This window comes from Strongylocentrotus purpuratus, unplaced genomic scaffold, assembly GCF_000002235.5.
Source record: "Strongylocentrotus purpuratus isolate Spur 01 unplaced genomic scaffold, Spur_5.0 spur5_scaffold_3, whole genome shotgun sequence".
Lineage (NCBI taxonomy): Eukaryota > Metazoa > Echinodermata > Echinoidea > Camarodonta > Strongylocentrotidae > Strongylocentrotus > Strongylocentrotus purpuratus.
In genome coordinates, this window is record NW_022145609.1 from 7,268,482 (window position 1) to 7,284,283 (window position 15,802).

Below are 15,802 nucleotides of genomic sequence, written 5' to 3' on the forward strand. Positions count from 1 at the left end.
AGGTAGATTTTTAGTATTTTGGAGGAATAATGTGGCGGAAAGAACAATGGCAGTCTCGCCACGCAAATCGTTTGGTGAATAGTTCGTCTACCGAAGATATGAACATATTATGTATCGAGTGGCGCATTCGAGTTTACACAGTGCACTGACGGTTCTCATTTTCAAACGATTTTTATTTAATAAATATAAATTTATTGAATCTATTGGTAATGGGCAATTGGCGGTTATTCATACTTGAAAGGATGATATATCCATCCTTCAGTGAGTATTACCTAAATCATATGTCCAGATTTGAAATCCTTTATGGCTTGTTGCAAAGATGTGGGAGTACCATTTACCCATGTGGCGAAACCTCTTAAAATGGTTTATAGTTCGATGTCAATTGCCATTTTTTAGCATGTTTGATAGGTTCGATTAGTTGTATTTATTGTTCATGTCATTGCTTTTGTTAATCTGGAATAAGATTTTAGTGAGGCTTGTCCATGATCTAAATCCTCATTAACAGAATCACCTTATATATACGCATGATTCTTATTTAAGATTTGCAAAGTCTTGAGAAACAATGGCAATTTTTCAGAATGGATATCAGTCCCTTACTTCCACCCCGCATTCCACACTTTGTGAAGTCACTTACATTTTCACTCACAATTTTATTATCCCTTCTGTAAATGAAATATCAGTCTGTCTGGTTGAAGAAGTAAACAAACTCGGGTGTCTGACATGACTTATCATTTGTATAACAATATTCTATGGAAGAAAAAAAATCTTTATTTATGATACTATTTAAACTCCATGTAAGATTGGTAGTGTTTTGGTTTGATGACACTTCGCTGAAAGAATTACGAAAAGGTAAATAAGCACTTCATCACATCTGCTCCTGCAGAACCCCTGCCTGAGGGAGATACTAAGTAAGGAGGGATGAAACGGATGTAGGGTGATAGAAAAGTTGAAAATGAAAACAATGAAAGATCTGAGATAGAAGATAACATGGGGTTAATAGTAAAGAAAGATAAAAAGATAGACAGAGCTGTATGAAGATAGATAAATAAAATGAAGGGAAAATATTGATAAAGATATTACATGAGAAATTGCCCTATAGAAAGAACAAAGAAAAAAAACCTGCATCAATAACAACGTTACGCATGTGACCAGAACCCCGACCAACAACAGACCAAACAAAATACTACTTTACCCCGAATGGCCCTAAATCGGTCAGTTCGGAGTCGGTTTGGCGGTGAAAAAATGTCTCAAATAATATTGTGTTAACAGTAGAAAGGGGAGGAATGGACAAAACCATATAGAAATAAGGAAATCATCTCTGACCAACAGTGTAAAGCAATCTGGCGTCTATGTGCTTTCCAAAGAGAAGACATATCGGAGATAGATAAAAAGAATAGAGAGGGGGAATAGACGATGAAGAATGATCTACGAAGATGCTAGAGATGAGAGCTCTCTAGAAATAGGGGCAGCATTAAAGATGACGCCGTAACTGGAGCGTCCCCTTCAAGTGCAAAGCCCTGCGCGACAGATCTGCCCCAATTGTTCGCACATGGAATGCAAGGTCACTCTCTGTCCGATGTTCCCAAATCACGTTTGGCTGACGTGCTGATGTGACCAAACTATTTTTCTCACCGTCTTGCGACTTTAAAGGAAGGGTTCCACGCTGCCAACCAAGAATTTGAAAGTATCATTAATTTATGACTGAACAACGAAAATAATAAATTAGACTGAATAGAGTAAGGAGCCTATTTTTTTTTAGCCGTGTTTGGATTTTAAAGGGAAGGTACATCACAGGCAGCTAAAACTGTTCGGAAATTCTTGACTGAAAATAGAAAAATAAAGAAAACAAACTGAAATTAGAGCAATGAGAATAATTTTCTCGTCGTCTTGCAACGTTAATTGGAGGATACATTACTATCAGCCAGGCGATCAAAAATGTTTGAGATTCATTATTGAATAGTGAATAGGACAAAACAAACACTGAAAGATAGAGCATGTAGGGTTTTACTGAATTTGTTCACGACATTAAGTTCGTGATCAAATAACACTTTCGGCTCGTAAACGCTACATATTCATAAAATCACCTCAAATTGGGCCGTAAAGGTTACTTACAGAAAACTGTGATTACAAGTAGGCAACGTGTTGAAGAAAGAAAAAAATAAATCAGAATTTGCCTTATTCACTCCGGATTCCAAGGCATGACATTTGGAACACTGGCTGTTCATGACATTGTAATATTTGAAATACTCCTGTAGGACGATATTTCCTGTGCAACTGGTATAATACCTGTTACAACTATAGCCAAATGTTAAGGGTCGGGGCTTGTCAGGAGCTCAGCAAGAACAAACTTAACGAATAGTATAGCTTTCATATTAAATAATGATTACCATTGATGAAAATGTCTTCAATCTATTTTCCGAAAGCATAAGAGAGCAAAATTCAACATCCCAAATTATTATCCATACCTTGCACTGTTTTTTCCAAATCTATTTTCTGACTGGTGTAATATCGATACTGTGTGCTTTCAGTGTGTGACCTTTAGCATAACTACTCAAATTACTAATTTACCGAAGAATGCATACAGGGCGGACTACTTTTGTAAAGACTCTTTTTTCCATAATGTATGTTGTGACATTACTTGTGATCGGGGGTAATGAGGTATCTATAGTAACAAGCAAACTCCGACTGCTCTTTAAAGTGAAAATGTTGTCGATGTTTTCTGTGACCATACTGGTGGGATGTGAATACGGAAGGACATCAATCAGCGAGTCGATTACTATCCCGCATGTCTGATGCGATTGAGATGTATCAGCGCATTTGGAGAATAGCTTTCAAATGTGATGCGATCACGTCAAAGTAGCCATTTTGAATTGACCGAAATGGAGAGGCGGGATTCCTATACATAGTTACGCGTGTCGGTATTTCAAGCTTAGGGACCGGGCGGTGACGATAAAGAAAGTTTATAGAAGATGAGCGAAGGGATTGGTTATGTAAAATCTTTCGGCAATCCTTCCATCAACATCCAATGATCCCCATAAACTTAGGATTTAAGGAATTACTTAAGCAATTTCCAAACACTTTTTCTGAGATAGGATGGATATTTCACTGATAAATTGTAGTTCTGGGTTATCCATTTGCAGCCCCCAGAGTATGTAATTATTATCGCCAACGCAATCCACATAATTATCCCTTGCAACACGTTATCCTGTGGTTCCGATGAAAGAGTTAAAATTATGTATGCCTTCATACTTCTGGTGCATTCAGTAAATCTTTTTACTGTATCCAATATTTTAGACATTCATTTGGATCTAAAATATTATTATTCAAGACATCCTTTTTAAATTACAATACAGCTTCTTCCACTAAGACATTCGCGTTTAGTTAGTAATCTTTAAAAACTCATCAGTGCAATGAAAAAATAGACTTCAAATTTACTTGAACCTGAAAAGAAAGGAGGACGCGTATAGATAAACCTGCTCTAGATATACAAGTACAACGTTTACACCGAATGGCAGGGTGAAGGTAAACACACGCACACAAAGTAACCCACCCTCGCGCACACACGCATGTCATGTGGCGCAGTTCTGTATACACCGTTCTCCGACCCCATGAGGAATTCATTTTCAAGCAAAGATTTCAACGGCTTCTAATTAGCCGAGCAACTGGTATAGCAGGCCGCATGAAAAGGTGAAAACAGCACTTATCGCTGTGTGTGGGACTAAAACGTTTCGGAATAAAGCATGACATGCACTAAAGTCCGACCTACCTCTCTAACAAGCACATTCTTCCAAATTTAACTTGTGGAATGGATAGTGCAACCGTGTTTTGCTAAACCCATTCCGTCATGGGTAGACGTGTATGACAGGGAGTCAGCCAAGCACAGCCTCGAGACACGCTTAACCCAAATCAATACCAAAAAACACAAAGAAAATCGAAAATGTTGGAAATAACTTGCACCTGTTTGGTCTAATTATCTATCTTTATATTCAGCATGGAAGTTCTTAGATTATACGTGTCGTGAACAGGCCTGCCCTTAACAGATTTTGTAATGACGTTGTCTGAAATCGAACTTCTTTGTTATCTAGAATTTCGGTTGAAAATAATTGAGGGAGGGGTATGTCTGCCTTTCGATGCGCTTTATTAAATGAAGTTTATACATGCATTCAGCAGAATATAATATATATGAACTAGCATGGTCCTGGGGTTTCTTAATCTGAAAATACGCTGAAAAGAGTGGTATTAATGTGATGCCAAAGTGGAATATAATTTAAAGAAGAAAAATACCGAATGAAACACATTTCTGTTAATAAACTGTATCACTTGTTAATCTCTTTCAATGGAGTATTTCATGTTTAAATTTCACAATTGCTCATTTAGGGTGCAATTACCATTTTGGCTCAAAAGTATAAACGTTGTCATTATCACGTGTTTATTCTGATATGAGTAATGCTAGTCCAAATTAATGGAACCAAAAAATTTTGGTATAGTATTGCACCTATTATAACCTGATAGTTGTGTATTAGAGTATTGAAGAAAAAAACTTTAAAAAAATGATTTTATGTTATGTTAAAGAGGTAAATCATATTTATAATATTAAGGAACCCCATGAAGAAACAACTGCTTTTTGGCATTACAGCTGAAATGGGATATATCCGTTGTATTTGAAACTTTAAAATTCATTATGTTTGTTGTTCATGTTTTATTTGATTATGGAAATAAAAACAAACAGACAGACACAATTTGCACCTCTATTCAGAGAACAAGTATGCTTTGCCATTTGGAGCATCCTGTGAAATAGTCATTTGCGAATACATGTTCATTATTACATTAAATAAATTTCGAGCTTGCCGTAATAGCCCTACCACGTGAGACGTATTCATGTATGCGTTCAAAAATATGAGAGTTTTTTTGTCTGATATGCATTCTACTATAGTCATAAACATCTAAATGAGATTTTGCCATTAAACAAAAACGTACGTTAAGTGTGATAAAAAGTTTATCCTTATCTGTTATTTTGTTTAACATTATCAATCATTTCTATAGATATATGTGTATGACTACTATGTTTATTACTTATATTTCATTTATTCGCTAAACTTAACTTAAGCATTAGCTTTGATAGTCATTAACATTAACACATCATTAAAACTGATTACAAGAACCCTTCATTATTAGTATGTTTTGAATACCGAAAGGAAAAGAACAGTTTTGCCCCTTTAACTAAAGGCACTACATCCTGAAATAAAGTTCAATTCACTTTAAATTCAAAGGACAATAATGTATTCTGAACTGATATGTGTTTTTTTTTAAGTAGTTAAGTACTTTATATTTTGTGTTAGTGCCACATGTTTCATTTATCCTTGGCGGAATTGTAATAAGATCTTCTTTCGCTCTTGTGTGAGTGCAATTTAGTCAACAATCAGTATGCTTCGTGGTTAAGAGGTTTTGATATAAATCAATGGCGGCGTTCACTTAGTGCGCTATGAAATAATTGAATTTAATTGAATTTCTCTATTGTCATGCACAAAATAAAATGGAGGCATAAAAATCGTCTTACGAATCACATTTGTATAAAATGTAACAATACATTAACATATCATAGACGAATAACATAAATAACATAACAGTGTAATGTAATTTAATCTCTCTGTTGAGAGCCAGGGGAATTATTTGATTATTTGTACTCCCCTTGGCTCCCAACAGACAACACTTACTTAAATATATTCTAGAAAATGTACATGATAACAATCAATGTCATATAAATAGAACAAGTCACAGCCAAGATCTAAAATCAATTATTCATCAATTGTTAACAATTTCAGATAAAAAGTGTTTATTTTTGGTAGTAGACATAAACCCTCGTGTCTGCAATAATAATTCTGGGTATAACATGATTTTAATTTGTTTCATATGTAAATGCTGATATTTTCCTCTCTTTTCGCCCTTTTCCTTCGCAGATACCTGACTTCCGACACGATGACGCGTTACCTGGGATTTAAAGGAGTTATCTGAATAGACTGATCTTGCCTTAGTTGTGAAAGAGTCGTATATATCTTCATAACTATTATGTGACAGAATACTAGTAAACGGAAGGATCCTCATATTAAAGAAAAGGAAGGATCTTCGTATAAAAACCAATTATCTTTTCAAAACAACGGTGGATTTCATACAGCTCTGTGTAACACGGCCTAGCTGCTAGAGATGTAAAGGAACATTGCAACGAATTCTACAGCATATATCATTACCATCCCAGACGGGGAACACGAACTCATCGTCTATTCCCAGTTGCATATCCATGAGCTTTGCACTTTCATTGCAAAATGTGAAATCAGAATTCGGTGAGGAGATGAAGTCATGAGATACCCGGCTCCGTTATTATGAATTTGGATTAGCGTTTGCTAAGCTGCTTTACATTTTGATTCCACGCGAGGATAAGAAACACTCTACCCATCTCGCGCATAAGCAATATTTTTTCTCTAGTCACTTGTACCCAGGAATTTTAAGGATATTCATTAAGGTTAGTACCCTTAAGCCATACTTTGACGAGAAAAGGCGATTTGTCTTGAGCGGAGCTACGTTTACCAACGCGCCGATCGACCCGGGATATATCGCGGCAGAGCCACGAGGGAGTTGTCAGTAAAGCCTGGTGGCGGCTTTCGGGAAATTACTATGCATGGCGGTACACCAGACGTTCAGGCTGCCGTGATTTCGCAAGTGATGCTTTCACCTTCTTTTCTGCATACTCTCTCTCTTTCTCTCCGTCACGTGGCGGTTCGGAGTTTAGAGAGGAGGTAAAGGAATGGAGCGACAAGATTTTCTAAATCGAGCATATCCATACTAGAGGGCTTTAATCAAAGGAAACTGATATAAAGAGTGATCATCGCTTCGCGTAGATTAGCATACGGTTGAGGGTGACATCTGCTGTATTTCTGGGTCAATGATATTGACCCCGCGATAAAAGAGACGACGGGAGAGCTAGGTTTACATCTTCTTGCCTCCTGAAGGGACAAAAGTCAAGCATGTCTTGGAAATAGATATAGAGCCGATCTATATAAAAGAGATCATGACCCCTTGGTCGATATCATTTTAGTTCAGTTCAATAGTTAAAGGAGTCCGGACCATTGATTCCATCATGTCGAATTCGAATTCGTCACTCCTGCAGGCAGGAGAGGGCGGGCTTCTACCTGATCAACATCAAGAGTTCAATATTTTGCAATTGAGCCGTCGAGCGGCTCCGGAGCAACCAGGGTTAAACTTCACGGCAATAATAGCCCTGCAACCGAGCACCACTATACTAATACCAATTATTATGTTTAGTGTAGGATTGATAGGAAATATAATAGCCTTAGGAGTATATTATTGCTCATCATCATGGCATCGGTCCACGGCCTTCTATGGAATACTCCGTGGGTTCTTCATCACCAGTATTATCGGATATCTGTCTGTCTACCCCATTATGATAGCTGTCCATATTAACGGCTTACACTGGATCGGGGGATCAAGGCTATGTGACTTTCATGGGTTTTGTGTCCTGTCCTTCGGAATGTCCCTAGCCTATATGACAGGGATCCTTGGTTTTGAGCGCTTCCTCGCCGCATGTCGCCCGGTAACGTACAATCGTAAAGTAGAACCTCGAAAGATACCTTTTGTGCTTGTACTGCTATGGGTCGTCTCCATCTTCACAGGTATCTTACCTCTTGTAGGGTTTGGACGGATCACTTTGCAATACCCGTCCACGTGGTGTTTTATTGATTGGAGGGACGAAGAGACAGTGGGTCGTCTGTTCAGTAGCGTGCTAGCGACTATCATCGTCGCAGTCATCCTACTCGTGATTGTGTCTCTCTTTGCCGCGGCCATTGGCGCGCTACACAGGACTATCAAGAAGTGCAAAGACACTACGGCAGACAAAGATAATGAGAGAGGACGCTATAGTTTGACTTTGACGATCGATGATAATTCACATAGGATACCAAGGCGATTTTTTGCAGCTGATAGGGCTCTACTGTGGGCCACGATCCAATACATCCTTCAAGCAAGTGGATTTTTAGTTTGTTACATTCCAATAGTGGTAAGTACTTTTATTGCCTCATTTGATCTGGCTTACTCTCATGGTAGCAATTAAAGAAAAAAGATCGGACAGAAAAAATTATTAAGTGATTAAGTGTAAAACTCCAGCTACCTTGTTCTGTTCTATTCAGTATCAAGAAACGCCATGTTTGGAAGCAGCATTTGATGATGGACTAAAGAGGATAGGTCACACTGAAACAATATTTGCGAGTCTATTATAACAAAAAGAAATGCAAGTATATTGATTGGTTACTGTTTTTCATAATTTCTGTTTGATCGTACCATTTCTAATTGCTATGTTTTTCAATCATCTAGATGAGAATAATCTCCAATGTCTCAGGGCAGCCACTCAACAACTTTAAGAACATGGCTGCGATGCACTGGGCTGAGTTCTACCCCGCCTTCTGTCCCTGGCTCTACATCCTGTGTCACGAGCAAATCTGGATGCGCCTGACCTGCAGACAACCTGCCTACCGGGACGTCCCCTACTCCAGACAAAGCTTACGCCGTCGCAGCACCCGCAATAGGCGGTCATCCAGTCGCGGTCACGACTGCATCCGGGAAGCCAGCGTCCGCAGCCCCCGGGAATCGTTATCGATGGGGACCAGCAACCACGTCAATGTGGTCATGCACGATCACGTGGATGGTTACGCGGTGGACAGTAGACAAGAAAGCTCGAGTAGAGAAGAAGAACCAGTTAGGGGACGATCGGCCAGGAAAAAACTGGATTTCATTAAAGAGGACGATGCCTCCAATGGCCGCTCCCCACAGAGGTTAGTAAAGGGTAGTCATGTTCATCTTTAAATGACCACTATGAGGATGTTTCTAGGACCAAACTACCAACCCGACGGATCCCACACAATTTCATTCATGAATATGTCTTAAGAGAATGTTCTTCTTATGGGCTAGTTATCCGTGTATATTTCCTTGTCATAGTTTTCCATAGGTAGTTGCCCGAGGATAGTATTAGGGGTTATTTTGGAACTGCCTGATGCTTATAATCATAAGGAAAGGAAACAAATCTGCAGTGATCATGTTAATATTGATTCACTTATTTGAACAAGCTATTACCCTTCATAGCTTCAATGTTACAAATTTGATTACCGAGAAGACTAGTTTAAACGTATCCTACAAAAAAGCAATGAAAATCTTTCAATATCCTTATGCCATATTCTTACAACACATTTAAGTCCATCTCATTAGCCGATTGTGTTTCGCATGTACATGTATGTAAAATGTATATATTTACCACGCCTAATAAAACATGTCCATGTTTTTTTTTCTATCTTAAACTGCAGTCCATCAGCGGCGAATTCTCCTGTAGGCCTACCAACATTACCGACAAAAACATCCCCACCGGGTAAAGTTAGATCTTTATCGTCATCATCGACAGTTTCATCATCGAGATCACCTACAAAAGCTGCTCCACGATCGCCATCATCGTCGTCCACAGCTTCAATACCGAATTCGCACCGGTCACCATCGGCATCATCCGAACCTTCGCTTCCCAAATCGCCGAGGACCGACACGCCACGATCACCAACCGCGGTGTCATCCCCGCCATCATCCATCACGGATCCCCTTATATCGAGTACACCAAAGACAAAACTCGTAGTGACGAACAGTTTTCCAGTCGCAAATGGGCCAATGATACAGAACCATGTCAATGCCACCCGAAGCAAAAGCAGCGCTGCTAGTACAACTGGCGGCAGTAGAAGGAACAAGAAAGGAGAGTACAGTCGTGTACCGACAGAACCAACTGACAGTGTGCCACCAGCAAACGTCGTATCGAGAAGAAGCACTTTCGCAAAGGCTGGACGCAAGGAATCATCTATATGAATGACTGTTGACATTAATTCTTTCAGAGATTCTCACGCTCTCAGACACCTCTTGAAATTTCTCATGCCTTAGACTCAACTTAGGAAATATGCTAAGGGTATACTGATAGCGCGCCAACGAAATTATTATTATACGAGAAAACAACTGACCCAATTCGTCTTGATCTTCTAGAGAAAAGTCTTAGGTAAAAGGCCTACTACAGAGAATCACATTTTGTAACAGGATTGAGATATCTGTCCTCCTACTTGAAGAAATTCTTTTCTGGTGCATGTGACATAAGAATTAAAAATTGGAAAATAGCACGAAAACAGACATTCTAAAGCTTTTCGTCTTGTCCTCAATCGGAGTGAATTCTAAGATTGAACAGAAAGCCGAAATCAGACCAAAGTATTACCTGCCAACATCCATTTCATTGTAATTTAATGGTTTATTATGATATTCGTACATTGAGTGATGTATCTTTACTTTAATTTATTTGATTCTTCTTGTTTGTGCGGTGTGAAATCGAGCTTTAATTAAAGAACCAAATAATATGAACATGCCTTTTATAACGAGGTTGTCCTTCCAGTTGCTGTATATGTTTATAAAGATTGAATTATTCTTGTGCTTGAAAAGCACACATTTTGTAAAATTAGAAAGTTAGACAATTCTGTTTTTCTTTTGGAACATCTAAATTCCTTTAACAAGGATATATAATGGCATATACATTATAAAAATGATGCTGTAAGATTATTTTGAAAAAATGGGATATATCCGATGGATGATATTGGGGCATTAGTAGTCGAAAAGAGGGAATCAAGAAGTTTTTCATGATCTAGATTGAGTTTTATGCCATAATAATTTCCTCATTTTTTAAGACACCGTGAAGCGGTTGCAGGACTGTTGAACAAGTATTGCTATAATGTTCACTATAATACTTGCATCCCTACATACCCGAATCTCTTTCCTTCATTCTTTTGTCTCTCCCCGTTTCAAAAACTTCCATCTCTATTTTTGTTTTCTCTCTCTCTCTCTCTCCATCTATCTTTCTATCTACCTATCTATCTATCCACCCATTCATCAGTCGTTCAATCTCTTTCTACATCTCCCTCCTTCCTCCCCCTCTCTCCCTCGATACCATGACTTGTGTATCGCTGAATTACACACAATTTACATCGCATTTGTACTTTTTGGGGTTACATTTTATTTTAAAGGTCTCAAATATTTTCCTTCTATAACATTGTAAATATAATTTAATTTCTTATGATAAGACAAAGTGTAATTTCTAACGGTCACGCGTTTCCCAATTTAGAGTTCCATAAATAGGTATTACATTAAATGGTTACCTGTTTCACATAAGTTTAAAGAACCAATGACATTTTGGCAGCAATTGCAATCACAATATGTGTAAAGCTACATTTAGGCCGAGGTCATAACCCAACGGAAATATTTTCAAAAATCCAATTTGTACAGGTCAATATCAATCAATGTCAATGTACATCACGTATTTATAACATATGATCGCTCTATTTTATGAAATATAAAAGTTTTTTGCAATCACATCTGCGCGATATGCCATATTCTGGAAGTATTTGCAACTGCAACGAGTATTTCTCGAGGAAAGTATGTGCTCGATAATGCATATCTGAAAGTACTGTATTCATGAACCGTTTTACAATGCTTGTCTAGATAAATTATGTAAATATTTGATTTGTTTATATTCTGAAGTGTCAATAAAATAATACATGCGAGGCAGCATATCATTAATTGACTTCTTTACTGCATGATTATTTCAGTACACGTATATTTGGTAATAGCCAAGTGGTTGTATGAAACAAGATAGCAAGGATTCCGACATGACAAGAAAGAAAGAAAAAAAGATACAATGACATATACATAGAGTAGATTTTTCGGGTACCAACAAGAACATTTGCTTTGGGGATTAGGCCATTTTCGTAATGTAACCAAATTTAATGCATAGGTCTTTGTGAAGTGCCTCAATACAAATTATTTCATTCACCTGATAAGAATAATAGTATTTCAATAGACAGAATCCGAACTGCATACATTAGTTGTTGCCAGGTTGGACAAATATTATGGCTTGACCTACCTAGCAACACTTAATATATGCCGTTGCATTCTGACTATTGAAATACTATTATTCCTATCAGGTGAATGAAATAATTTGTATTGAGGCACTTCACAAAGACGTATGCATTAAATTTGGTTACATTACGAAACTGGCCTATTGATCCGGATTTGATGTCGTCAACAAATAAAGGGTTAGGTATAATGTTTTGGTCTATTGTTAAAGGTAATATGTCCTATTTGCAGCCAACATCAAATTCTGTAGAACTTTGCAGGAATTATGAATTTGTCATGTATGTCCTATCTGTGAAATTTAAACGTTAGCAGTGTCCTAATATTCAAATTATGCAAGGAAACCCGTTTACTTGCTAGACTTCACTGTCAGACACTATTGAGGGACTGACTGACTTTGTTTCCTTTGGTGATAACATACATAAAATGAGCTGTAAAGAGTACATATGCATTTGTCTACATCAATAACCCAATTCCTCTAATGGCCAAAATTAAACTGAATCTTTGCGCAGCACAAAACGTTCGACCATTGGGTACAAGGGTCTGAAAATCAGACTATTACTTTCGTAATTACAATCACGATAGTTACATTCCCACTTAAAGACATTTTCAAGCCCTTTTGTTTTGAGAGTTTTAAATTAGTATTATCTTTCAAATGCCATTGGAATTTAACCTTTCCATTTTGTTGACCTGCAAATGGGACATAGTACCTTTAAAGTTTTAAGCCCGAGAAGTGTTAGGGAAAAGTCCCTAGAGCAAGTTTGTAGCCAGAGCTAGCGTCCTATAAATCATTACAGAGAAAAATAATTCAAATGAGGTGTATCCCTTTTCCTGTTTGCATACATGAAATAGAGAATATCAATAAAAAAAATTCTGAATTAGCCTTCACGACATATTGTGGATTCTATCGCCCACTCATTACATTTCAAAGAAATTCATTTTGGCTGGTCGTAAACAATTCTGAAAATAGTATTCTTGGAAAAAAAGATGAAACCTCTGTTGATCTTTCTTTCTATTTTCGTTTTCCTTCTTCTTTTTTTTCGTTCTTTCAACCCTTTTTTCATGATATAGAAAATGGTCATTAGGACTATATGATTGCATGCGCTAGTGCCCTTCGGTAATGCATTAAGGGGGTTACTTGTATTTAAAGAGCAACACAATGTTTACAACAATCCGTATAAGGTGATAACAGAAAGATCAGAGAAATATATTGGTGATATTGGTGATTTGATAAATAAATGATTGCCTAAGGTTAATTTTTGAAAATAAATTTGTTGTGTTCGATATTATTTGGAGTCTTTGGACAGTATAAGATTAATTTTAAAGGTAATGCAAAGTTTTGGGAAATTTTGAAAATTGGTTGGATAGTAATTATTCTTTAAAATGTTGATATATTTGGATGCCCCTGTGGAGGTATTATAAACACTAGTGACAACGATCATTGAATATTGTAAAATCGCATATGCTTCCAATATGTTCATTTGAACCAAAGTCATGGCCCCATACCAAAACTTTGTATTGCCTTTAACAAAGATCTTGCTTAATTAATGCTTTAAAAATGGCATATTGTGATGCCTCGAATGGCCTACCGTATGGCATGGCGTCAGACTAAAAATCATTATGTTCTAGTCATTTAAACTTAGCTTCACACATACAATAATCACAAGACTATGACACATATATCATATGTTGAATATTTAACATTAATTTTATTAAAAACTATCATATCTGAGATCATTAAACTTCAAATCATAAACTCCAGTGAAGCTCTACGATCATCATGTCATATACATGTATTTACAATACTTTGCATATTAATAGGTTAAAATTGTTCAGATCCGAATAATAGGACCACAACCCTTTACCACAAACTTCATTTAATTCTTTATCAATCGATTCAATTCATTTAATAACAACCACGCTGAATGCCAAACATGCCATTACAACTTGGAGTAAAGCATTACTCTTGGCTATTAAATGTTATCCAAGTTGCATGGTTTATTGTTGGCATGTAGATGTACCAGAAAGTGATCAAGAGGTACCATTCAGAATGTTACAAGAATTTTAGGCTTTTTTTCTACATATGATGGGTGTGGCATTGGGAGGGGGAAAAAAAGCCTTCCTCATAAACAGGAGATAGATAGATTTCCTAGTTTTCATTAGAACTCATGTTTACATAAATCTCTATCAAAATGGCACAATATTTTATTGACAATGTATTTCATGAAGACATCATACAGACAGGACTCAATGATAGCAAAAGGCAGACATCAGCGTACATTAGGTGCAACTAAACAATATTACACCCCTAATCCTAATCAAGGCCATCACGAGCGGGAAGTGCTCTTAGCTTTGTAAAGAGCATTTCAATCTACTCATCACCCTAAACCGTCTTATGGTTGAATATCTGAGAAGTACTCGCGAGAGAAGCACTGAACCTACTAAGAGGACAGTTGAGTAGAAATATATAATTTGAGTCACTGAACCACATACAATCTTTGCAACTCACTATCATATCACAGGCCTGTCCATTCAATTACCAATTAACATCATAATCAAATCACTCATGATCTGAACATGCTGATGAAACATATTGATATCACAGCTGTTTGTTCTACATATCTAACCACAATCTTGATTCAAATACACCATTTAAGATTACATCATTTTCATTACGTCACTAAAAACATGCATGTAATTATAAAATTGAAAAGATAATTGCATCAATCAAAAAGAAAATGTAAAAGAACATGATCATGAAAGTGTAGAGATTTACAAAATGACATCATGTTTGTAGAGGATATTGCCAATAAATAAATTTAGGGGGTAAAAATAGCAAATGAAACTCTGGAAGAAACTGAAAATTATAAAAGATCCTAAATTAATATAACAAACAGTAAGAGAAGTGTAATGGGTAAAATCTTTTCTATAATATTTTTTTCTAGAGAAATGTTGTTAATCAACCTGTAAAAATATACATGCATATCCATGCTAGCACCCCCTTTACAAACATGGTGGGATTATATTCAAGTCAAATTGTTATTCTATTCAAGATGAGGGTAGAATAGCCAGTCCACGTGCCTAATGTAGGTAATAATCTGCCTAGAGCCAGACTAGATTGGTTTGAATTCTGTGAGGTCCCTCCAAATTTGGAAGCGCTTAGTGATTGTAATAAGCGCTATATAAAAACTGAGTATTATTATTATTATTACCGACTCGACTTATCCATAATTATCTGTAGTACAAACATATTTACAGTTATGGCATGGAGGTACTAGTAGGTAAGAAACAAAAGAGCTACACCAGCTATTGAAACGTTGATGCAGACAAAGGCTTAATTCATTGCAATGCACAACTCATTCAGAATATAATAAAATAACAATATTCTTTTCTTGTGTACTACATATCACATTATGACCCCCCCCCCCCCCCCCAAAAAAAAAAAAAAAAAAAAAAAAAAATCCTACATGCATCTTAAGATGTCTGGAAATTGCTGAATACCTAACACTACCATACTCTCTCTCTCTCTCTCTCTCTCTCTCCCTTTGGGTTGCATTTGTATCTCCAAGGATTTCATCAAGTCAATGACCAATATGTATAAACCGATGCAATCCAAAATCCATGCACAATATTATCAATGGCTACTGTTTATCCACTCTCTGGTGAAATGTATCACAAAGAGCATCATAAAGTCAATCAATCAGTAACAGAGATCTATAGATAGACCCTGAACCAACTTTCAACCAATCAGCAACAGATCTATAGACCCTGAACCAACTTTCAACCAATCAGCAACAGATCTATAGACCCTCAACCA

At 36.9% G+C, this 15,802-nt stretch overlaps 1 protein-coding gene across 1 annotated transcript; it reads left to right on the top strand.

Moving 5' to 3' along the window:
* Positions 1–5,964: 5,964 nt before the first annotated feature.
* Positions 5,965–11,652, top strand: LOC105442196 (prostaglandin E2 receptor EP4 subtype-like). Its single transcript, XM_011674088.2, has 3 exons — positions 5,965–8,068; positions 8,383–8,840; positions 9,366–11,652. Exons 1-3 carry the CDS (start codon positions 7,133–7,135, stop codon positions 9,904–9,906), a joined length of 1,935 nt encoding a protein of 644 aa, XP_011672390.1. The 5' UTR covers positions 5,965–7,132; the 3' UTR covers positions 9,907–11,652.
* Positions 11,653–15,802: the final 4,150 nt, after the last annotated feature.

Excerpts from the sequence above, each read along its gene's own strand:
- LOC105442196 (XM_011674088.2), top strand. The coding sequence starts at position 7,133 with ATGTCGAATTCGAATTCGTCACTCCTGCAGGCAGGAGAGGGCGGGCTT. Across the intron at positions 8,069-8,382 it reads TTTGTTACATTCCAATAGTG|ATGAGAATAATCTCCAATGT; the intron begins GTAAGTACTTTT and ends TCAATCATCTAG. Across the intron at positions 8,841-9,365 it reads AATGGCCGCTCCCCACAGAG|TCCATCAGCGGCGAATTCTC; the intron begins GTTAGTAAAGGG and ends CTTAAACTGCAG.